Source organism: Pituophis catenifer, unplaced genomic scaffold (genome assembly GCF_029215685.1).
Source record: "Pituophis catenifer annectens isolate HBS135680 unplaced genomic scaffold, rPitCat1.0.hap2 SCAF_2, whole genome shotgun sequence".
Classification (NCBI taxonomy): Eukaryota; Metazoa; Chordata; class Lepidosauria; order Squamata; family Colubridae; genus Pituophis; species Pituophis catenifer.
In genome coordinates this window covers 195,618,588-195,644,831 of record NW_027256882.1, presented here as the reverse complement: position 1 = coordinate 195,644,831, position 26,244 = coordinate 195,618,588, and the positions used below count along the sequence as shown (strand labels likewise).

Sequence of the window (26,244 nt, the reverse complement as noted above, 5' to 3'; positions counted from 1 at the left end):
ATATCTTTATTGTAATTACAGTGAAAATAGTAGGAATTAAGGGACTACAGAGCCATGGCTTGTTGTCAGTTTTTCAAAAAATAAACTTGTTATAGATGAAAGGCACTGTCTCTCAATATGCAGTATATATGGTTCATCTTTTACAGCTAAGTACTTTCACCTACAAAGAAAATGAGAGTGTGCTTTAAGAACACGTGTTATTCTTGAGATGCATTCCAGAGAAATGAGTTGCTATAGAAATAATCAAAGGTATTTCCTTGAAGCAAGAAAAATAGCAGAAATAGATAACAATTCCTTCTTCCTCCACAATTATTTCAGATTCATTTGAAATCATAGATAACAAGCAAACTTTCTTTGGTATTTGAGTTTTTTTCAGAGGCTGCTGGTAGTAGGGAACATAAAAGGGATTCAGTGATACCACCAGATGGTGCAAAAATTTCATGGGGGAGATGGTTTACAGTAATAAATACATTAAGCCAGTTGAAGCTTACAAAGATGTGAAACACTTATTTTGGTCACAAATCATGACAAAACGTACTACCAATTAATAACCCAAGCTATTTGATTTTTCTTAACCAGATCCAATAGAAAAGGGAGTGCTTACGCAGACCTACATACCTTTTGCAGGTATTTCGTTTAAGGAATTTACCACAGTAATTTTTCCAGAAGCTGTGGCTTCTCCTTTAGAGTTAGATGCGTGACATTCATATTCTCCAGCATCATCTTTGCTCAGTGGAGATATCTGTCGGAGTAGAGTCATAGTTAATTGCATTCCTCAAGGTTGTTAATAATATCCTTGTATCATACATGCTATGGCCCTGAATGTTCTTTAAATAAACTTGATAGCAATAGCACTTAGACTTATATACTGCTTCATAGTGCCTTAGAGCCCTCTCTAAGTGGTTTACAGAGTCAGCATATTGCCCCCAACAATCTGGGTCCTCATTTTACTGATCTCGGAAGGATGGAAGGCTGAATCAACCTTGAGCTGATCAGGATCGAACTCCTGGCAGTGAGCAGTGAGTTAGGCTGCAATACTACATTCTGACCACTGCACCACCATGGCTCTGTTATGTCTCCATTAGGTACTAATTCCGAAAGGATTAACAGCTTCAGCAATTGCTGCCAATAGTGGAAAGCATTTGAGACTAAAGACAACAGTATCATCAGATGCTAAGAGCTTGGCCTTATATTTACTGATCTTTGTCTGCCGGCGGTCTTATATGGAGTGGGGAGGAAACAGACATGGTGAACCTTCTAAAAACAAATAAGGAGCTCCGAAAACCATTTTCATAGAGAAGTTCTCATAATTGGAACTGAGTGTGGCAGGGATTTCTTGTCTTGATGGATGTTTCTAATATTGCATCTCCCTCTAATGCTATTAGCTGGAAGGCACATAGAGATAGGGAAGTATGTATATGAATGTATGTTTACTTTGCTTGGATTGTAACAATCTATATCCACAGTTTGACTTTGACTATGACAGTCCACGGTAATATGCAAAAACAAGTCCCTTTGCACAGCTTGAGTTAGTAAGCCCCAAAATAGAATACTGGTAGGAAACAAAACTGGTGAATATCAGAAAACAAACACTCTCTGCCTTACCAAAAAGATCTTAGCATATATTTTGGGGAAGGTGGAGGAGTGGGATTAAGCGTCCCTGTGAAAAAAGAAGTTTCTTATGATAAGTGCAGATTAGCAGGTACAATGATTTGAATTTTATGTGAATCTTATGTGGTAAGTACTTCTCAACCTCTGCATTTTGTGGAGGATATGGTATAGAGCAGTGGTGGGTTGCTACCGGTTCGGAACCGGTAGCGGCGGCGGTGAGAGGCTCCATCCACCCGCCCGGACACTTCTGCGCATGCGCAGAAGTGTTGCACATGTCTGCAATTGTACATGCCCACGAGCGAACTGGTAGCAACAGATTTTGAAACCTGCCCCTGGTATAAGGGACAAATGGTACGGGACAAAGCTACCTCATTTTACAAAACACTCAACATACTTGGATTTTGCTTTGGAAGAGATATTCCTTCCCTGATCAATTAAGAATAATAAAAAATGAATCTCTCTCTCTCTCTCGTTTGGAAGACTGAGAAATTAAAAAATGTAGCATGTTGTGTCCTTGGAGCTGTTAAGAGTTCTACATCTGGGTGCAATATTGGTAATATATTTTATAGATGCAGGCCTGCACTACAATTTGCATACAAATGGGACAGTTGACAGCATAACCATAATATATTACGGTATATACTAATTCTTAGGTGAAAGCTAATCATTCAACCTAGAAAGCCAATATGTCATTTTCCCCTTGATGTGCCAACATTCCGCTTAACCAGCCTCCAAGAAGAGGGTACTTACCAATACCCATCCTGTCACCTCATGCTTTTCAGGACCACCACGAGTCTGAATGGCTAAATTGTCTCGGTCTCCTGGAAGAAGTTCCACTCTTTGGACACTATATTGTCCTCTTGTTATCTGTATATGAGAAGAAAGGATGGGCGTCAGGAGTGTACAACCTTGGTAACTTTATGACTTGTGGACTTTCAACTCCTAGAATTCCTCAGACAGCCATGCCGAGGAATTAAGCCATAAGTCTTAATTTGCCAAGGTTGGATACCCCTGATGGAAGTAAAGACTTGGAAAGGTGTGTGGGTAGAGTTTTGGACTAGTCAGGGGGACTGAACCTGGATATTTAATGTACCATATAGTTAAAACATTTCAGACTTTCTATACTGAATAAGTTGGTTAAGAGCACAAATTATTTTTAGGACACCCAATGGATTTTAGAATAGACTATTTCCTTAAAAAGCAAATTTTCCTGAGTTATACAATGAACTGCATTTTAAAAAAAGATGAATTGCTTATATAATATTGTAGGAAGAGTTGCCAGTTGCTCAAAGAGAAAGTAACCAATGTGACTAATGAAAAGCAGCCATGGGAATATAAACAACTATCTGCTGGTTTTGTGTTTTCACTACGGAGGAGGAGATGTACATTCTATTGCCTAGTTAATACTTTATCACCCAGGCATTAGAAACTCATTCCTTCACTGGGTAAGTAAGAGAATGAGTAAGTTCAAGAGTTCAAATCAAAGCAGTCTTTTATTTCCTAATGTTTTATCACTGTTGTTAGCTGTCCAGAATTGTAGAAATATTTTAAATAATAAAAAAATATTTAAAACATATAAATTCCCCTCGAGCATTGACAAATAGCCCTTTAGGTGCTTTTCCCTTCTGACAAAGAGCTTATTGAACAGAAAGTTGGAATACTAAAATGAGAACAATATTTGTGATAGGTATTATTCTATCTTCTTGAGTTGGAAAGGTCAAGCAAGGCAATAATTTAGAAGTAGTAAGAGTCAGAAGAGAGCTCTGATGTGCCAGCAGCTGGTTGGTCAAGCAGAGGGCAACTAGGCAAGGTCTGACCTGGGTTTGTGCTTGGATGGGAGATCAGGAGGGAATATTAAACTGGGAGGAAAGGTCAAAACCTATTTCCATATTTTTGCCAAAAATAGGCCAGAATGTTCCCCTGTAATCAATCAGCTGGAGGCCAACTTTACTAAGCATGGTAGTCACCCTACTGGAGAGAATTGTGGGAGCTGCTGTAAAGGATCACAAATCAAACACAACCACTTCTTTGTGGACATCGGAGTAACTTAACATTTTCTTTTAACCTTCTCTTTGCTCAAAGAGAGTGATTTATAAATAGCAGTTTTAATATGGTTCCTGACATGACTAGTAAAAGAAAAGTTTGCAGGGGGAGAGGGGTGGAAAAATGGAAAGAGGCCAACAGAGGTACTTGTTCCCAAAGTTACAGTAGAAATAGTTTAAGTTGCTCCTTCTGACAATTGTGGAAGAGCCAAATATAATTGGCTTCTCAGCAGAAGGGATGAAATAGTCCTGCTTCTCTTCCCGCTGTAGTTCTCTTGCTTCTCTCTGTTACATGTCTTGGAAAATAGCCCCATTGTAAGAGTTACCATCTGAAATCCTATTTTTGTAACCACACTATTATGTCTTCTAATTATCAGTTCAGTTTCCATTCAATCCTCCTATTATTGCCTTGTGTTTCAATCTGCATCTGAACATTGTACACCCATGATGTCATATCCCAAACCATCTATCCATCTTCCTCTCTCATTTTTTCCTCCCTCTCAACCCTACGGCTGCCTGACCCTGCAACGATTCTGAGAACTTATGAAATGAAAAAAGGAAGAAACCTAGAAACATAATAGTTCCTAGAAAGATGGCAATTGCCCAGAGGGAAAACAATGAATACTTTATTTCTCATGCCACATCCAACTGAAAGGACCCAACCCTCATCCCTGGGGCAAAAGGCAGGTTTTCAAAGCCTGTTTAAAGGCAAGTATGGCAAGGGTATAGTTGGAAAGGAAAAACACATTTCCTGGGTTCTGCTCACTTTAAATTCATGTCAAATACTGAGAAATCAGATGGTAACTTTGGCCTCTCCATATTAAAGTTTTGGTTATCTGGAACCCTCCAGGACCCGAGACCTCTTTGCTTTCTCCTTATTCCGAAAATAGTCATTTTTCTGCTTTATAACCTGCCTTTTGTGCAGTACTTCAAGGCAATTATCTCTAAGCTATATTAATTTTATTCATCTCAGAATATAGAGATGAATTAATTTCTATATTAAGAGATCTTGCTCCATCACAACACTCATTAAGAGGGAAGTAAGGTGAGAAAGAATGACTGGCCCCAAAGCCCAGCCTGTGAGCTTTCATGGCTAAGACTGGACCTAAACCTAGATAAAGACTTAAGCAGGGGGCTGCTGGATTTTAACTCAGGCTCTTCTACTTCAGCAGTTTGTTCTTACAGTGGACAGCCACCTGCATAAGGAAGCTCGCTAGTTTCTCAACAGATGCAGTCACATTGCTATCAACACTAAAACTACTGATTTCCATGACTTCCATTAACTGGTCCAACCTTTTTTTTTTTTTTAATTCATCAGCCCTGCTGGTAACCAGCATCACCTCTCACAATAGCATCTTCTAAAGTTGAACTATGCGCTGTGGAAAAAAAATCCTAGGTTTTATTGGTTATATTACTCTAAAGCCTTAAATACTACATCACACTACTCACTGTTTTACCAGCAGCACTTGAGATGAATACTTCTGTATTACCTTTGCTATTCCCAACATAATTTCTCCCATTGTTTCCCATTGTCTTCTAAGGCTACTACAAGTACGTGTACACACACACACACACACACACACACTCCGTATCCATTATTTCCCATTTGTGGAACTATCATGTAAAGTGATCAACTGGATTTTTGCAGCCCAGATCTAATAGCCTTCCTGACTACCTAAGTTTCTGGACATCCAGGAGCACATTCTGAAATTCTGGCTTCTCATGAATAAAGTCAAGCTAAATTAATGTCTAAGGAGAGTCTGGAAACTAAGAAAATGGGTAAATCAAGGTCTTTCTAACACATGGCTCAAATTCTCAGCCACTACAAACCAAGTCAAGGTCATCTTATCTGATAGGCCATATTATCTGATCTCATTCTGCTGAAGCAGCAACTCCTTTCCAACTCCTCTGTTTCTCTCATTCACAGCCAACCAAGAAATCTGCATCAAAAATAGGCCTTGTATTTGTTGCTTCAAATATTTCAAGGTCTGTTGAAATTCACTGGCATTCTGTTCAAGTGATTCCTTAGCACTGGCTCCTTTTGAAGACCTAATATGGTGACAGAGCTCATATAAAAGAGTAAACAGAACTGAATCCAGAACTAGATTTCTTTCATGGCATTATTTTTTGAAAAGAACATTCTATAATTTAAATAACACTTCTAAGGCTCTGCAGAAAGTTTGGCTTGACAAAGCACTTTCTACCACATACTACCACATTCATCTATCATCATGCTATATTCTAATCCTTTTGCATTTGTACTTGGGATGGTTTTAAATGAGCCATTAATATGATGAACTGTTCTCTTTTCGTCTCACAGTTACATATAACATTCTATTTCTGTACCCTTTCTGTACTCTTAAGCATTACAAATAGCACAGATTTCAGGGATTTCTGTGTAGGACTCACTGCTGTAAAAAGAACCTGGGAGACCCCTTCATTTATAATGACATGAACTTGGCAGGGTCCTGGCATGGCACTCATTTATTCTGATGAAGCTGTCCAGGAAAATCTTCTGGTGGATCACCTTCAAAACTTGCCTAGTTTCCACTAACCTTGTTCCAGGTGAGAATTGGAGTGGGAACTCCAATGACTTCGCAGCTCAGGTAAACCTGGGTTCCACTGACATTCCAGATGTCTTTTGGAGGGGTCACAATGGATGGGCCTAGAAATAAAAAAAAAAAGAGAATCCTTTTAAAAGAGTAAACAGTGTATTCATGAATTTATGAAATTAAAGCGATTTTATCATTAACCAAAAACTGTTAACAGAAACCAACCCCCCTCTGTTATTCGGTGATTATACTCAGAAGCCTGGTTCTTTCAACCTGTTTTATGTGTCCTGAGAGGATTTAAACCTCTGTTTCTCTAGCTAGTTCCTTTCTTGGGACAAGGAGAAGACTTTGGGAGGCAATTTGTGATAAGGGTTTGAATGATGGCTTCAAATGGGAGGGAGGGATCTCATCCAGGGCAGGCCTGGGACCTTGTGGGTACCTGAAGTTCTTTGGTTTTTGGACAATGACTTGTAACTGTCCTCAAAAGAATGTAAATCTTTCTTGATGCTACTGAATATATAATTAAGACTACCTGCACTTCAAAATAGAACTACTATTTGAGTTCTAGCTGTTGTGTTCCCTCAGGATAATCAGGCAGACCGCTGCTGTGGGAAAGCCAGAAACAGAGTGAGGGGATACTGTTCCCATTTTGCAATTGGGAGAATTATGACAAGGGCTGCTTGACATGTTGAGATATGATCACCTCCTCCTGCCAACCCTTCCTCTTTTGTGTCATTATTAATATGTGACAATTATTCTTAGATATCAAAGTATTCATCTTGACCAATGAAAAGGAGGCTGTACAAATCACACTGGATCTAAACATTAAAAGGGGGGCAATGAGCGAGGAAGTATGTAGCTTCAAAAAGCAAGCAAGAGAGAAAGATGTGAGTGAAGGATAAAACATAGTATTAATAAGGACCAAAGAGTTGTATCTTGTATTCTATTTATATACAGGTGCTTTTCAACTCAGCTGTACAACCCTGGAAGCTGATGCAAGCCTATCTTATGATCATACACGTTCATAAGTATGCAATATTTTCAAACATCAGCATCAATACCAGACACTGATAGAGAACAATTCATACATAATGGTCTTTCAAGTCCATAGTTGGCTTCCCAACAGGAAGTTAAATATTAGCAAAGTTTGTTTTCAGAAACTTCTGTTATGACATTTCAAAACTTAAAGGTCCATCTCAATCCTTAAATGAAAACACAGTTTCTCTTAAAACAACAAGCAATTTCTCAGGACATTTCCCTTGCCACCACTTTTTTGTTCTGCCAAGTTTCAAAAACTAAAGCTGAGCCCAACTGTTGTTCTGGAATGGTATGTGGGAATGACCTTGAGAGACAGGAAGAAGAGCCGCAGTCTAGAATACCATCATGCGAAAGGTAACTCAGCTCACAGAAGGAAATAGGACTGGGAAGGATCTCAGAAGGGACCCTCTCTAGTTTTCTAGAGAGTAAAAATAAATAAATAAATAAAGACTTGCGAGATCCTGCTACTATAGCCTTACAATAAAGGTAGTGTTGATGTTCATGGATTGGGCTTCTTGTCAGGATTATCTCAAAGGGCTGACATATTCTCTCCATAAAACTTCAGCTTAAAGATTTAAAAATTTGTTTCAGCTTGGTCTCTAGTACTGGAGCAGATAGTCATAGACATTTATTTGTTTAACAAATTTATGTAGCTACCCAAGTACCAAAAAAGAACTCTAGATGACAAAATAAAAACATAATGAAATTTTGAAAAAAAACCACTTAAAACAAACTATGTTAAGGCCCTGCTAAAATCTCCCATCCATCCATCAGCTATCACATGACAACTCTATCATTATCCTAACCCCAATGCCTAGGGGGAAAAGCCAGATCTTCAACTGCTTTCTTGAAGGTCAATAGGGATTAGGGCCATTGGTACTCTCCGGAGGAGGCTGTTCCATAATGCAGGCACTATGACAGAGAAAGGATGCTTTTGAGGCAACACCAGGTGACACTGCTTCACCAAGGGAATCCAGACTGAGCCCACCCAGTGGTGGGATTCAGCCAGTTCACACCACTTTGGGAGAACTGGTTGTTAACTTTCTGAGCAGCTTGGCAAAGTGGTTGTTGGAAGAAATCATTAGGGCAGAGAACCGGTTGTTAAATTACTTGAAGCCCACCACTGAGCCCACCCTATCATATCCAGCAGGATGGGCAGGAACTATAGGGAACGGGCAGTCCTATAAGTAATCTGGAAGTAATATTCAGTCTTACTGACTGAGCAATGCCCAATGTGCTTCTAAACCATGAAAAGACATGTGGCTCATTTCTTGCTTAAAAATCACCTAAGCAACAGAACCAAGATAGCAGAAAGGAATGGCTGTTTCCTATTTGTAAGCACTACTGTATTGTCCCTTTGACAGAATCTGCAATATATTCTCCTTTTCCAAATTTCTAGTGTGCTTCAGGGAGATTGATATTCCGAGACATCTACCATAATTCCTGTGTGGACATTATATTTTTTCTCAGAAAGGAATATTTGTCTTACTTTTAGTTCTAGAAATTAGTTCTAAGTTCTAAAGAAAAGACTTCTTATCCTAAGATTGAGGTTTATGCAGTATGAGACAACCTGCTGTTCTTGAGATTGTTGGCTAGAATTACTAGATTTTTCTTTGGCTTAGCTGAAGTTGCATAGCTGTGACCTTTTGTTCTATTCTGCTCTGATCTCCTTCAGCACTAGCGAGGAAATATCCCTGGGGTGTATTATTACCATGGGAAGAGACAGACCTTCCAACTCAAAGCGGCCACAGTTTTTAGCAGAGGATAAAGTGCTGCAAACCAAAAGCATCCAAATATCATGAGTCAGATGGTCCTATCTAAGAGAGAGAAGAGCTTTTCACCAAAGCAATGTGACCTAGTTCTAAGATTTTTGTCTAATTTGATCATTTGGTAAACATCTTAGAAGAAATTGCTAATATCGACATGTACTCAGTCAGTTGTCCTCAAAAAGAAAGTGTGACTGATATAGGCAGGGCTGGATCTCATGCCCCAAAAAATAAAATAAAATAATAATAAAATAAAATGGCATCTCTCCCCCTATTTAAAAAGTCTAATGAAAAACTGAATCTTCTATAGCATCCATTTATATTTTACTCTCTGCTAAAATTTAGTCCCAAGGGCTTCTGGTGCATACAATACATTGTGTATACAATTATTTAGGGAAGACTGTGTTGTAAAAATGGCTTATGTTTCTATGTTTCCCAAGAACTCAAAATGATTTACAAATAATAGCACAAAACACCATGAATCCACAAAAGCCCCATTTTAGCTCCCAGCAACTCTGGTAAGAAGAACTTCAATGAGCAGAAGGTCCATTAGAAATTCTTGGCCTGAAGGAATACTTAGACTAAGAAATCCTGTCAGTTAAAGTCTTTTTGGACACAAGAGAAATCTAAAAGCATCAGCATTCCGTATTTCCCATTAGTGTATTGATAATATATAAATATAGTATTGATTCTCTCTCTTTCTGTCCTCTGTCCAGATCTCATTTCTAGAAATCAGTGATTCTCCAGGGTGCTGAGGGCAGTTTACTCTCTGTGTTATTATTACAGCATAGAACACAACACGAAAGGATATACTGTAATGAACATTTGTTTCCTGATACCTGTCCACACAATTCCATCTGGTACAACTCTCCTTCTCCTTCCCTTCATTTTCCTTGAGGGAATAACCAAGGAAAGGAAATGTACTTGGTAAAGTGGAGATTTTCTACTTTTGTACTTTTCTACTGAGCAACTCCCCAGCCCAGTGAGTGGTCATCTATCAGGCTTGTCCAAATGATGAGTTTGGGTTATTGCTAATCCTGCCATCTAGCCCTTCATGAAGACTATCTGCCAATGATAGCATTTAAGAAATGGCTTTGTTTAACTTGCTCTGCAACCTCACCATCAGAGCAAGCCAAGGCAGAGGCCACGGGTTCAGGAAAGTAATCTTCGGTGATGACAACAAATGTTAGGTTGGTATAGTTTGCTGACAAGGATTGATGGATGGCCCATCAAGTCAGCTGTGGGGAAAGGGTTGTGGCATAAGTTGTTCTTCTTTTGCAATATCTCTAAAAGTCTTGATTTTGGGGACGCTAGATGAAATATTAGTGAATGTTGAAAACTATACTTATAGTTCTATTTAATTTAAATTCAATGCAACCCCCAAGACAATTGAAATACTTTTAGTAGCTGGGTCAGCTTCTTATTCCTTCTATAATCATAAGGAAGCCTAGGATCTACTGTGCAGTCTTCCCAACGCGAAAAGGAATTCAGACCTGCTGGGATCTCTCTGGGAAATTAAAATATGCATAGTTGAAGTCTGGGAAACCAAGAAATTCTCAGGACTCTGAAATTAGTGACTTTTGTATGATGAACATTACAGTATACCCATTTCCCCCTGAGGGCTGTTATATTCCTATAATAAGCATTTCGGACACTGTTAATTAGGCAGTGTATATTTAATAGTGAAATTAGTATATTGTTAAGCCGGGTTTACTGTAACTCTGGTTTCCAAATAGATAGTTATTTTTTACTTTTCAACACTAAAGAAGCACCGAGCACATTCTCCTTCTTATGAGAACATTAAACGATAGTTTCTTTTGTAAAAAGGGGAAAAATAAGAAAACGTTTTAAATAAATGGATGCTTCATATTAAACGATGAAAGTATGCATCATTAACACTTTAATATGAACTATGCATGATTCATTTGTTAATGGAAGCCCTGCAAGTCATTGCAACTTTCTACCTGGTTGGTTACCTGGTCTTAATTGTAGTGAGTGTTGAAAATCCACTTTTCATGGGGAAAGTAATTAAAAGTCTTTATGGAACAATGTCAAGTTGTTTGGGGGGCTCTAGTGCTGAGTGGAGCATAGTTTCAGAAACATGCTGATAGACAAAGTCCTCATTCCTATGAAGGTGGCCCAAATATATCTCAATAATTATTTTAAAGAACAATATTGTTGCTTTCATCTCATCTGTAGCCAGAAGCAAGGCAACTTAAATTCATATTGAATTTTCTTTATTGATGCAGAATATGAGACAAAATCTTGAAAGCTTGACAGATTCTACCGCCCCCCCCCCCCCCGCCCCCCTTTGGATTCTCTTCCAAAGAGAATCAAGGTAAACGGATCTTGACTTTTTTTCTTACTCCCTCCTCCCTTCCAGGACTAAGTTGGTGTCAGCCTTAGATAAGAAGCACATCCAGAAGTACTAGCTTTGTATTTTTTGTACATTTACATTAACAGAGTCTTGCAAGTCTGAAGGTTTATCTCTCCCTTCTAATCTTTACAATCAAAGAAGCTAAGAAAAGTTCCTTCTGAGATTTTTGCCACACTCCATTCCTCCTCCAGGTTCAGCTGCCTCTTATCTGAATGTTGTCTACTTGTAGACAACACTGTCTACAATGTTGAGTCTCCCAAGGTCATTCCCACATAGAGCTGGTTTTTATTTAATAGTGGCTGAATTCCTTCTTCAAGGCCATCTGCAGAGTTGCCTACAGTTTGTGATGATGGAATCAGGGCTTGGTTAGCCCCTTAAGACTATGGTTATACACCCTCCCTCCCACCTTCTCACTGGGCACTCTCCTCTGTGATTATGCTGGTTTGGGCTGTGGGAAGGATGGGTCTCTGGGCTTCTTTGGAGGCATCTGCTTACCTAATGCCTGATCAGTGTTTTCCAAGTTCTCATTGGGTATTTATACAGCTACTTCTAAACATAAAAAATAACGGTTAGAAGCTATTCCCTTGTTTCCTTGAAGATTTGGAATATTGGTGGCTTCTGCTGTGAGGAAAGGTACCCTGCATTTTGTCAGTGATACTGTTTTCATGGCTTGGGCTGTGCCTCATGAATAAAAAGAAGGGTATTGGGGTTGGCAAAACTCAGCCCTGGGATCACTGCCAAAGAGGAGTAGCGGGCTTCAAAACTCCAGCAACATTTTCAAGAAAATGTGGTTCTCGGTCCCACCCTGAGAAGTTCATTAAAATGAGGCAGAGGTGCAGAGTGGTGGCCGCCAAGGACAGAGGACTCTGGAGGTGCATCCACACCAGGGAGGGAGGGAGGGAGGGAGGAAGGGTTCACTCTTACTTAAAGTACCCTAGCAGAAAGCAGGAAAGTGCTGGCTGTGCTCTACTCTCATGTCTCCATCAATCAGCAATAGTGTCTTGTCCAGCTTAGAAGAACATAAATCTGCCAGAACATTATTTGATATCAGATTGGCTCAGGCTCTCCTGGCTTTTTGCAAAGCTGTTAAGACCCCCTTTTTCAGCAGGCCTTTGGAGTCTATGTACTATATGCACCATAGTCCTTGGTATTGGGGGTTTTGTTGTTGAATCTTATTTTTACCTAATTACTGAGTGGTAGTTTTGTAAGCTGCAACAAATCAGAAATGGGGGAGGCAGCACATAAGCCTAGGAAAGGAATGAAATAAAATAATCTGTCCCATGCTGAAGCTGTAAAAACAACATTCCTGGCTGGCTTCATTATTGAAGCAGAATGGGCTGAGGAGTCAAGAGTTAGCACTTTAGGCAGCTCGCTTTTCTGCTGACTCAAGGTCTGTTAACACAACCATGAAAAAGACCTTTGATCTACTGTTGTGAGCATCCAGGCAAAAAGATATATACAATAGCAATAGCAATAGCAAAAGCTGTAGCACTTAAGACTTATATACCGCTCCATAGTGCTTTAAAGCACTTTCTGGGCAGTTTATGATGTCAGCATATTGACCCCAACAATCTGGGTCCTCATTTTGCCGACTCAGATGGATGGAATGCTGAATCAACCTTGAACCCTGTCAGGATCAAACTCCAGGCTGAGGACAGAGTTGGCCTGCAATACTTCCTTTTTATTGTTAATATGTGATTTGTTCTTTGGTGTGCCTCCTCCTGATTAAAAACCTTCTCTCTCTTCTCCTTTGGTCTTACAATCTCTTCTTAGAATGAAGTAGATTTTCATTGCATAAGTTACTGATTCATGCTGGAAAAGACGGTGTTGATTTTTCACACTCTCATTTTAACTCTGGTTTAACTGACTGGCTGGAAGTCACCCAGCTGGCTTTCATGCCTAACCAACCACTACCCCAAACTGGTTCTCAATAATTAAGAAAATTAATATATATATATATAATTAACAATTATCCCATGCCTTATTCAGGTAAAATTAGCTTTTCAATTAGGAGTCTAGAAAGAATGTAACTGAATACATTCATCTGAGTTCTCCATACCATAACTTAGACCTAAGAGAACATGAAGAATCAACCAAGCATGAACCTTCATAACTCTGCTAGATGATAAATGCAAAGTGGGGGGGGGGAGAGATGCTTTTCTGCAATGCATAGGTGAACAGAGTCACAGAAGGGTCATTATTAGTGCCAGAGAATAGATTCACCTATCATGTGTCCTATATAGTAGAAGAACAACTAATGACACAGTACAGTGTAGCCTTTTACAGTTATGGCTCTGAGCAGAACACAACAGGATGCAAGCGCTCCACTAACATCCTGCTGCTTGTGGAATTGTTCCATAAGTCTCATTTCCCGTCCCAAGAGGATGACAATCATACTTTTAATACTTGGAAAAATAGCCCCAAATAACCATATTTTTCCCCTTTGGAATGCTTTCATAATAATGCAGGAAGATATTTAAGCTGCTTCCAATCAGAAGCATATTACAGTGTGCTGGATCCAAATTTTGTATACTTGTATGAAGGAGTTTTGCTGGAAGAATTTTAAGTGTGATTCTCAGGAAACAAGGTCTGAATTTCTGATTAAGATCTTACTACACCCTAATGGCTTTACAGTTCAATACACATGGGGAATGTGCAATACCTTTATTTTACTGAGTCAAGCTGTTTGGATTCAACTGAAGGGGGTATAGAATGTAGGTTTAGGCAGTATTTTTAGACTTAGAAAACTTAGAATAACTTTATTGTCACTCTGAATGTACACTAATCGGCATACATTAAAATGAAATTTTGTTGCATACAACTCATTGCATTTGAGGATAAAATGTTTACAACTCAACCTCTCAATCTTCTGAAAGGCCACCGGAATCCATATGTTGACACTGTAATGTTGCTGGAAGGGAGTTTTGTACATTTTCAGCTACAGTATGTAGTAACTTCTAAAGAAGAGACTGGGAGATACAAGAAGTCTCTCAGAGATAGGATTCTCACATTTCCATCCTTAAAACACTGCAAAATCCTAAGAATGTACCCAAAATTCTGCTTTTCTGCCAAATTTCAGTAATATGTTTTGGGTTGCCACCTGAGGTCCATCCATAACTTTCTATCCATGGCTAATGGACCACAGTCAGAGTTTCAACTTCTTAGAACCAAGTTCTGGCTTCAGCTACTAGAAGTCTTTTCCTCTCTACAATTTATCTGTCCACATCTTCTATTCAAAGTACATCTAGAATTCTTTTGCTCAGTGAATCTTACAGCAACGGTGTCAGTTTGATGTCAACTGCTACACTGACTTCAGTAATATCCCCACTGCCTATCATTATAAAATAAAACGTTGTGCTGCTGATACGATTGTTAACTGAAGCCTAAGGTTAGCACTAATATACAGTGGATTTGGAACTTTTATGACTAGACTTAAAAAAAAATCTTAATGGATATACACTTATCAGTCCTGTGAGATGATTACTGAAAAGTAGCTGGGGGGTATTGTCCTCGCTAATGCAGATGAAAACAAAAGTGTTTTCCCCAATCCATATTTATCCAGACATCCTGGATTGCAGTTCCCATGATTGCTCTATTGGCCATGTCAGCTAAGGATGAGAGTTTCTTTCAGTTAACCCAGTGGTTCCCAACCTTTTTTTGGCCATGCCCCACCTAAGCATCTCTAAAATCCTGATGTCCCCCCCCCCCCCCGCATATAATTCTTACTTTACTCAAAAAGTGAACTCTACTCACATGGAGGAAGCCTAAAAGGCCATTAACTTGGTTTAAACAAGGTTCAAATTGCCCCCATTAAAAATCAAATTGCCCCCCTGTGGGGCGTGGGCTGAGTTAACCAATCCAGAAATGAAATTTTTTGAATGCTTCTTGCAGCTTGACTGAAAAGCATGTAAACAATAACTTGTTATAATTCAAAGGACAAACATCTTGAACAAACTTCTGCAGCTGGCACTGACTCCATTCATGAAGTTTAACTGTTGTGACTGAAAATTATCAGCAGGTTCTAGTAAACTTTCAGGAACTTCTGTCTTAAGGAGTGATATGAAACCTTCGACAACACACCTCTGGCCTTGTCAGAAAAACTGTCCCCAACACACAAGTTATTTTGCTTTCTTCGTTCTATTCATGAGAACTCTTTACTGTTTTTATTCCAAAACCACAACCCCTTCCATGGCTTACAGAACTATTAGGCTTTCTGGAAAGAAAGCAACAGGATTAAAGAAATTGGTTACTGTGAGAATTTGTTACAGCATCTGGGAAACTAATCAGTTTGAACGCCTACTCAAATCAGGCCAGCAAACAGATCTCTCTCTGGACTTGCTTTTGATAATATTGTAGTTTGCAAGAAAACAACGTCAGTTAGATTTAGAGAAAGTGGGTTGTTTTCTTAGAAACATTTTTACAGAGTATAAATATTTGGTCGCTATGCAAATGCACCATGGATTTAAAGAATGAAAAGAAGCAACCATGTAAACCAAGAAGCATGTGGACTCAGCATAATCCAAACCCTGATTCAGCAAAGGTCACTGAACCCATCTAAAGAATGGAGAAGCTTAGAGGATTAATAAACATAACAATACACAATAATATATTAGAGAATAGGCGGGAATCTTTAAAAGTGACACATTTTCCCCTCTTCTTCCATTAAAGCTAGTATTATTGAGAACGGAATGGAGTTTTTATGGAAAAACTGTCCAAGATATTTTAGCTTAATAACATGTTAGTAATTAGCAATATAGAGGGTCACTTACTCCATAGCCTAGTCCTATTGCTTCTTACATTTACCTGCTCCACATTGCATTGGGAACTGGTTGGCAGCTGGGAGCAGGTAGGAAAACAAACAACATGATAGCATGATTTGGTATGAGGAAAAATATGACAAAAAAAAAATCAGTGCCTTCAGAGGCAACCTTCTACATTCCTTATTTCTACTTCCAATCTTTTTTTTACAACACAGATGGGCAAATTTTCACCATAATGGATCTACTTTAGTTTTTTAATAGCATTCTTCAGGTGTGCTAGTTGCCCAAGCAGAAGGTAACTCAGACCAAGGTTAACAAGTAAGATTCTTCTCAGTATTTATGCAACCCAACAATTTGTATACAGAGCCAGAATCACTCCCTCAAAAATCCCCAAAACATTCTTTTCTTAGCAATGTTAAAAACTAAATGATTGTTACACTTAGGCAATGGGCTAATCCAGAAACTGTTGTTGATACACTGTAGATCAAAGAAAGATCTACTGTTCAGCCTTTTGTATTGCAGTAAAGAATTAAGCTGGGAAGGAGTAAAGGCATGGGGAATCAGCTGCCAAGGCTGAAAAAGGCTAGGAATGTTTTTAGAAATAGCAATAGCACTTAGACATATACCGCTTCATAGTGCTTTTACAGCCCTCTCTAAGCGGTTTACAGAGTCAGCCTATGGCCCCCAACAATCTGGGTCCTCATTTTACCCACCTCGGAAGGATGGAAGGCTGAATCAACCTTGAGCTGGTGAGATTTGAACGGCCGAACTACGGCTAGCAGTCAGCTGAAGTACTGCACTCTAACCACTTTGCTACCACAAGTCACATCATGTGGCAGTTATGGGTTCCTGATGCTTTGTTCTCTCTTTTCTTCTACAGTGCATGCACAGACCTGGTGCTCTGCAATGTGACATTGGACTACTACCATTCTCATTGTTTGGTGCCCCCCCCCATGTCATGGCACCTTTGTGCAACACATGTGTGCAGTGGCCCTTGATGACCTATCAAAACTGGCTAGATTGCTGTTCCATGATAACAGCATTAGGAGACCCCAATCTGCAGTTTCTAGTCATATGCTATAGAATCCATATATTATATATGTGTCTTTAGGACTTTCAGCTGCCCATTTGTTATTCCATAAATATCTAGCTGTTACTTAACTGCTGCAGCACATCTTTCCCCTTTGCAGTTTTCCCAGAATTCAAACCATATCATTCATCTCACTTGTCCAAGCAATGTGAATTCTGGAGCTGTACTTTGCTCTAACTTCATTTTCTAGGGCTGAGAGAAAGTGCCCAGCTCAAAGTCACCCAGCTGGCTTTATGCCTATGGCAAGAACAGAGATCACTCTCTCCCAGTTTCTAGCCTGGTGTCTTAACCACTACACCAACTGGCTCATCAAGACAGTCCTTTCTCAAGTCTAATGGGTTGAAGTTAAGGCTACCATCTCTTGCAAAAGTCTGGATCAAAACTTTTGCTGTCACGTAGTGGACCTCCAGAGTTTTGCAGCTCATATCTGATAGCTCAGGCTGATGTTGAAGAATAGTAATTCCTTAATATCCCATAAAGCTACCATTTAGCTGGAGTCCTGCCATGGAAGCATCTGAAAGCAAATCCCCACTCTAATGCTAGAAGGAAGGAACTGTTCCTTTCCTTTTGAAATAAAACAGAAAAAAGCCAACAAATTCCCAACTAGCTTTTGATTCTAGGAAAGAAACCAAGTATTGTTTGAATGGAAGTTGACTCATGTTATTTGCTTGGCAAGAAATGCAGAAATTGTTTGCCACTACTTTCCTCTGGGATTTTTTCCCCCCAACTTCCCAGTCTATCTATAGCTCTGGTAATCAATGAAAATCTCCGATCCAAGTACTCATCAAGAGAAAAACTAAAAAGATCAAGTTTTAGTTCTTTTGAACTGCAAAAGAAAGAAAGGAAAGGAAAGGAAAGGAAAGGAAAGGAAAGGAAAGGAAAGGAAAGGAAAGGAAAGGAAAGGAAAGGAAAGGAAAGGAAAGGAAAGAAGGAAAGGAAAGGAAAGGAGAATGAAAAATAAAAATAAACCTAGACAAAAACAAAGGGAAAAAATTAGCAGGAACTTTAGAATGTGGGGATAGGAGGGAAAGAGAGAGCTATTTACTTGCACAGACTGACACTAATTCTGCCTTATAAGTCTATCTGCATTCCACTTTAAAAACTCAAAACAATCTCTGGGACTTAGAGAACAACTTGTCCTGGAATTTTTAGTGCCAAAGACAGCTAGAAGACATTTCGAAAAGCCCTGTGAAATAAGCCTAAAAACATCTGAAGGCTCTAATTTTTTCTGCACTTTTCATGCCTCTTTCACAGGATGGCTATGGATGCCAAGGAATTGTTTTTAGCCCTATCTTACTGTTAAAAGCTTCATGAACCTTACTGTACCCTTGCCAAGAATAGTGCCAAGAATAGAGTACTTATAATAAAAGCATTTAGACGTAGAATTTTAACAAGTTTATAACACATGCAGTTACAAATTGTATAACATGATTCCAGCCTTACAAACATTGCAGTAAATGTTAATTAACATTTTATAATTTAATTAAGCATGTGTCCTAGTTGGCCAGAGACCAAAATTCTACTCTCCATAGAAATGCTATGCAAATAGTCCTTACTTAATGATTTAAGCAACTATTTGAAGTTACAATGTGCTGAAAAAGTAATTTTATGACCCCTGCAGTGTCCCAACAGTCAGTTGAGATTTGGGCATTTTGCAACTGGTGGGGCATCCTCTAGTCATATGTCTGTCATTTGCACATTTCACAGCCAGTTTTCAAACACAGAATCCATGAAGAAGCTGGCAGTAAAATCACAATTTGTGGTCGCATGATATCTTGCTTTACAACTGTGGGTTGTTAACTTAATAACCAAGAAACTCACGTTGTAAGTCTGGAACGACCAATCCTGGTTAAGTGAGGACTACCTGTGGAATGATTATAATCAAATATATTCGCCAATTTCCTCCTTTGCCTGGAATATTCTATATCTTCTCAGTATTACTGAGTTGATATTACTAACAACTATTATATGAAAGCCATTGATAAGGGTAGAGATCAGTATCTGCGGCTCATTGTTTTAATGTACTTTGCTGTAGGAATTTGTAGGTGGTGAGAGTTTATGTTATGTTTCAGTAAATGATGATGATGAAAACAGGGTTGAGTTTTTGGAGAAATTATGTTCTAAATGAATACTTTTATGGGGGGGCAATTTCATCTATTGTATAGATGAAAGAATAAATAGATGAAAATGAAGTATGAGATTAAAGAAAAAAATAACTGGACAGATAGAGATATATATGGTGAGCAGCTGCTTAGAAAACAGTCTGTTTCTATTACATGGTTTGTGCAGAAATCTATTTTAAGTGCACATGGAAGTGGAATGAAAAAAATGCATGATTGACTTGACAGCTTATGGGGGGAGAGAGAATCAGTAACATACACAAGATTGATGTGAAAAGTAGTTATTATTTGGTAATGTCAAGTCTCTCTGCAAGAAAACATAATCTTATTTTCTTAAAAATGCTTTTTTAAAAAATTAAGATATATGCTAAATGCAGCATTGAGTTTAGAAGCAGAACTGCCCAGCAAGGAAAAAGGGCAAGAATAAGACTGAAAATGCTGCAAGAATCTAAAAATAACGGGGGTTTGGGGTTCCCAGATTGGGAGCTTTACTACCAGGCCTCTACACTCTCTTGGGTGAAAGAATGGATTAGACATAGAAGATTACTACTGTTGGAGGTACATTATCTTCAACTAGGTTGGCATGCTTTTCTGTGGTATGAAAAGAACAAAATACATAGATATTTCCAAAGACATTATGTAAGAAATGCTCTATTTTTAGTTTGGGAAAAAGTTAGGGCAAAAAACTACATGAAAATACCAGTTTGGCTTTCCACAATGGAAGCACTGATACACCCAAATGTTGTAAATTTGGAAAAAATTGTGACATATAAAGATATTTTAAATGAGAAAGGGGAATTAAAAACTAAACAGGAATTACAAAACCAAGGGGTGAACCTTGCATGGTGGCCACATTTGCAAATACAACCGAGAAACGAGAAAGATGTAAAAAGATATAGCTTTTATAAAGAGCCATCAACACTTGATCAGATACTATTAGGAACGGATGAAAAGTTAATAAAGAAAATATATAGCTATTTATTAAGCTTTATAATGGAAGATGAACAAGTGAAAGAAACAATGATAGTATGGGCAAAAAGTTTTGGATATACTATAGAACTAGATAAATGGCAGAAACTTTGGGATAGAAATTATAAATTGACAATGGCAACTACTTACAAGGAAAACCTGTATAAAGTGTTTTACAGGTGGCATTTGCCACCAGCAAGGCTAGCAAAGATGTTTAAAGATATGTCTGCCAAATGTTGGAAATGCAATCAGATACCAGGTTTGTACTATCATATGTGGTGGACATGTCCAAAAGCAAAAGTTTTTTGGACAAAAATACATACATGGTTAGAGATATAGATCTAAAACCAGAAATATTTTTGTTAGGTATATTGCCAGAAAATTACGACAAAGGGAATGTATATTTAATACTGCACGTTTTGACAGCAGCGAGAATTGTATTTGCACAATACTGGAAAAATGAGAAAACTCCTACAGATGAAAATATAATCAAAAAAATACTAGACTGCGGAAATGGATAGGTTAACATTAAAGATAAAGGATAAAGAAGATACAGAATACTTTTAAACTTGGGATTTGTCTTATCAATGTTTAGACAATAAAGGTAGAAATTAGAAACTAGAAGAATATTAGTATATACGACTAAAGAATATTATGGTTACTAGAATTATGTATATGCAAAATGACCCAGACAATACGCTGTTTACTAAATATTTATATATGTTAAGAAAAATGTATAAATAAAAATATTTTTTAAAAAAGGAGCAGAACTGCCCAGGAAAAGAGCCAGAATCTGGCAATCAGTTCTCTTCATTTGACTTTAGAGAACCTCCCTCAAGTTTCTCTTCAGGACAGATTTACTGAAACTCCATTATCATCAGCTGATGCATCAGGTGAAACTACATCTACCGAGCATGTTTTTCTAGACAAAGATATTTTAATTTCTTTTTTTAAAAAAATATTCTCTGGTCAAAGAGAGGGATTTAAATTACTCTATTTCAGACTGGTTGCCGAATTTTGTTACGTAGCAAAAAGCATGTGCTGTCAAAAGGTCATCCTTATAGGACAGGGAACTTAAATTGTATTTTGGAAGCTTGTTGAGTAGGCATTAAGAGAAAAAAAAAGTCCTTTTTGTCTCCAATGCTACTGTAAATATTTCTTTGTATCAATGTTAACGAAGTTATATAGCCACCTTAGCCAGAGACAGTAATGATTATTTATGAAGGTGCTAATATTGACTATTTTAAACTTCCTGAAAAAATTCAGTGAACTCAAGAAGTGAACTTTATCACAAAACTTTTAAACTACTTAGAAGATGACCACAAACTTGATTTATGGGGGTTCTTAGTATTCATGATCAGATAGATTATTATATTTCTTCTATTCAACTTTGATATATGGAAATGATAAGTTTGGAAACTTGATTCTGCTATCTTCTCAAGTCGTAAAGCCCTATTCCCCAATGACGTGATGTTCCTCAAATTATTCATCACAAATACAAGATTTCCTGTTTAGAGTACTCTTGACTTAAATCACTAAAAAACATTTGCAAATATTCTGTTTTACTGTAGGGTCTGGAGGTCATCTGAGGCTTAGCTAAGTATTTTGCTTCTTTGGAATTTTTTCTTTGGCAAGTTTAAAGCGTATCTCAAGCCTGTGTGGTCCTGTCCTCCCATTTCCTTTTATTGGTATGTGAGACTCAACATTATAGAACAACTAATAAATCCTTTCATTTAATGTTGGTATCTTTTGAAAAGCTGTCAAGCATTGGTATAATGCCACATGGTGTATAAAAAATGCAAATGGTGAATATATACTAAATTTTGGAATAATTGGTTTGCTATAAAAGTTTTTAAAGGCCTTTTACTGCAAGTCATGAGAAGTTAGCAATAATCATTATTTTAATCAACAAAATTGTGAATTTCCATGTTCTTAAAAACAAAAAGGTTTTCTTTACAGAAGTGGCCAAAATTGTGGAAACCTTTTGGGAAAAATGTATTTTCTAAAACTAGCTAATATCACCACTTTTTTTGGGAGTAGTATCATAAAATTATATATCAATGGAAAGATAATTTAATCAACAATGTAATGCAATAACTTTTATGAAGGATTTGCTATTAAAATAGCAGTTACAGTATAAAGAAGAAAAGTGAAACATGTAGAAAACACAAGATGTACAAAAATTATCACGTCAGTTAATGCTTAGTTGGGTAACCTTTAGCATGAATTACGGCCTTACAATGTCTTCCCATGGAGTGAACCAAGTCTTTTAGTTCTGTAGCTATTATAATGTGAAACCAAGATTGAATGATTGCTTCTATTAACTAGGTTTTATTGCTGGGTCACTTCTGACTAACAAGTTTCTTTAGTTGGCTCCACAGATTTTCAGTTGGGTTAAGGTCTGGGCTATTCCCAGGCCATTCCAGCAGTGGAATATGATTATCTTGAAACTCCAGAAAAAAGTGGTGTTATTTTTATTACTTTTATACTTTTATTAGCCACTATAAACCTCAAAAATACACTTTTCCCAAAATCCAAATAGGCACTAAAAGATTGAGAATGATCTTTCCTGAGAATTTTTCTTGAAATTTTGATGTGAAGATACTAATACGTTTGGTAGTGAAATATTACAGTACTCTAAATATTACAGTTTACCTTGAAATAAATTATTTAAAATTCAGCTGAACCTGTTTGCCAGCAGGCAGGGTTGTAACAGACAAAATTATCCCTAGGATTCCCTTACAAAAAAGGATATTTAGGACTATAGGGATTGAAATCCCAATTTTGGTTAAACTTGGTGCAGATTAGCAGAAATGCAAGGAACCATTGGAGACAAATAATAAAAGACCTGAACATTCACAGCCCTAAATTAATCAATAAAAACTCATCTATGAAGTGCCAGCCCATCTTATGGTGCTCCCACCACAGAAAGCCCTAACCAGGGTTTTACTGAATATATGAATCAACTCTGAAAGAATTAAGCTTTCAGCCAAAGCTTAAATTTATTTAATTAAGTCTCCTTACCCTAACCACACATTTTTTTTAAGAACACCAGAACTTGTTTTAAAAAACAAAATTAGGTTGTTCTGCCTCCCCCGGAATGTAACATAGATATATTGTTATTATATTAATATTAAGTTATTAAGGTACTACTTATAGGCATGTATGTTATTTGTTTTGTTGTTTTGCTTGTCATTTATCTGGTGTGTTGTCTTCTTTTTTAATGATAAATGTAAATAAAGATTATTTTTTAAAAAAATTAAAAAAAAAAAAACAAGACTGGAGGACCAAACTTAGACATAACAACATGGAAAAGACCAGATAAATCAACTTTTGATTTATGGGACTCAACTTTTGTCAAGTTGAGCTCCATCCAAAGGTGCCCAATTCTACTGTAATCTCGTATCCAGAAATTTTTTTTACATCCTTTGTGAGGTTAAACAATCATCAATAGTTAGTTGGATGTTGCTTTTTTTAAAAAAAATTGGGTTGCTATGCTTGATACCCTTGAACAGGTTTCTTCAGAAATTATGCAAAGGGCGCTAGATCCTGTTTGGGCGCTTACACCGAAGTCAGCCCTAGAGAATTCAACGGGTTTACATCCAAGCGAAAGCGAGCGGGGGTCAACCTCTAGGAATACAGCCCCACTCCGCGGACTCACTGCCCGAGACCCCCATCCCCACCCTTCCCACCTTTAATCCCTAGTGCGCAAGCGCCACCCTCTCCCGGCTCTGCCTACCTTGCTCGCAAGGTCCCTTGTTCCGCTGCTCGACGGGGCGCTCCCCTCGGCTCTTGGCGCGCAGGCTGGCCGCTCGCAGCTGGCAAGTGCTGGGATAGGTGAGGCCGTCGGAGCCGCACACCGGGTAGCGGCTCTTGCAGACGCACACGGCGGTGGCCCCCCGGCTTTTGGTTCGGCGGCGGCACTCCAAGCCGGTCGCGCAGCGTCCCCAGACGACGGTGACTCCGCCCGAGACTCCGCTCCCGCACGCTTCTCCCTCGCCGCGAGCGCATCGCCAGCAGCAGCCGCAGTTGTCGCGCACCTTGCCCAGCGGGCAACCCCAGGTTGGCAACGGCGGGCACTCGTCGGGGACGCAGGGCGAGCAACCGCCGGCTGGAGCGCCTGGCTCCTCCAGAGACGCGGCAAAGCCGAGAAGCAAGAGTAGGCAAGACGGAGCGCACCAAATAGCCCGCATCGTTGCGAGAGGCTGGGTCGGAGGCGGCAGGGGTTGCGGAGACTCTCTTCCCGGCAAGGGCTGGCGACGGGCTGGCGCAAGATCTGCGTTAAAAGAAGCAGGAAAATAAGCCTGGAGTTAAGTCTCCGCCCCGTTCTCCGCCTGCCCAGCCTCGCCGTTATAAACAGAAATGATGGCAAGAGGCTTTGTGTGTCCGCGGGTGAGGGGGGTGTTTAAGGGATGTGAGAAGATAATAAATCGGGGGCTTCAAAGTTTAAATGGCCCAGAAAGAGGGACCTCACGAGATGTGTTATTAGCATAGTTTCTGTTTTCTGTTTCCCAGAAAGAGTAAATCATAATTAAATTTAGACAATGTCCTATCTCTAATTAAAGCAGTCAATTTGGGCCTCTCAACAAATACTATTGTCTTCGCTATCCACTCCTCCATTGTAGCTAAAGTCAAACCTTTTCACCTTTGTGCATTTAGTAGTTTTGTTGTAGTTATATATCATATAACAAAGTGCCATAATTTTTTTCCCAGCTGCTTATCCATCTCCAAGAAAAGCCTCTGGTTTCAATCAAATATGAGCCTTTAAAGTCTTCTGTATTATTGTATGTAACGGTGTCCAAAATGTTTGGCTTTTTTACATTTCTAGCATGATTGAAGAGCCTTTATACTTCTCGATAGTTTTTCTGATGACATTTTATAAAAAATTATCTGTAAGGCTATAACAGTGTAAATTTCAATCCTTCCTGCCACATATTCCCCCATTGATCCATATTTATAACAAAACTTTTAGCCCGTTGTATTATTTATTTTACTTATTTGTATCCTGCCTTTATTATTTTTACAAATAAGGCAGTGAACATATCCAACACTTTCCTCCTTCTGTTTTCTCCACACCAACAACCCTGTGAGGTGGGTTGGGCTGAGAGAGAGAGTGACTGGCCCAAAGTCACCCAGCTGGCTTTCATGACTAAGGTGGGACTTGAATTTACAATCTCCTATTTTCTAGCCTGGTGCCTTAACCACTAGGCCAGGGATGTCAAACACGTGGCAAATATTGTGATTTCCCCACCCCTTCACTAAAACGGGGTGGGCATGGCCAGAACGTGACACATATGGCTTGAGGGCCACGAGTTTGACACTCCTACATTAGGCTAGACTGGCTCATATCATGCATTCTTTCACTTGTTATTTTTTTTTCATTTTTCAATATATTTTTATATTAAAAAAAAAGAAAAGTCCTAACTGCTCTGGACCCATTGCAGCTTTCAAGTGGCCTTCAAGGACTGCCTCATGTAGAGTGTATTGCAGTAGTCCAAATTCTAAGGCATGAGTGATTCTGAGAATTAATATTCAATGTTTTTGCCAAGAACTTTGAACAAGATTCATTCCATATGTTTCTTCAGCCTGTGATCATTGTTGGAAAATAAAATATTAAATGACCATTAAAACTCTGCATGTATATGTATAAAGAATTGTAAGTAGGGGTAGATTGGCCATTAGATTCAGTCTCCTGGCTTGCTATAGGAATTGAAACAATACATTTTAAATAGTCCTTAGCTACTAACGAGTATAATTTTAAAAGTTAAATGATCAGGTAGACTTGAGAATCAGGGGGAAGTGCTATTAATAAAATACTTTTTAATGTGTAATTATATTTTCCAGAACGCTGCTACTACACTCCAGCATTGGGAAAATCCTCTTATCTGACAGCAACTGAGAGAACTTTTTTTTTACTTA

The 26,244-nt window shown here is 38.5% G+C and overlaps 1 protein-coding gene across 1 annotated transcript; it reads right to left on the bottom strand.

The window, feature by feature from the left end:
• Nucleotides 1–24,606, bottom strand: IGFBP7 (insulin like growth factor binding protein 7). Its single transcript, XM_070938464.1, has 5 exons — nt 24,065–24,606; nt 6,209–6,318; nt 2,362–2,478; nt 619–742; nt 1–160 (listed from the first exon to the last, which is right to left on the bottom strand). Exons 1-5 carry the CDS (start codon nt 24,516–24,518, stop codon nt 147–149), a joined length of 819 nt encoding a protein of 272 aa, XP_070794565.1. The 5' UTR covers nt 24,519–24,606; the 3' UTR covers nt 1–146.
• Between the last annotated feature and the right edge of the window lie 1,638 nt (nt 24,607–26,244).

Bases quoted from the DNA above. Each gene is read 5' to 3' on its own strand.
- IGFBP7 (XM_070938464.1), bottom strand. From the start codon at position 24,518: ATGCGGGCTATTTGGTGCGCTCCGTCTTGCCTACTCTTGCTTCTCGGC. The intron at 6,319-24,064 runs GTAGGCAGAGCC...TTTTATTTCTAG, and splicing joins CAAGGGACCTTGCGAGCAAG to GCCCATCCATTGTGACCCCT. The intron at 743-2,361 runs GTAAGTACCCTC...CTACTCCGACAG, and splicing joins AGGTGACAGGATGGGTATTG to ATATCTCCACTGAGCAAAGA.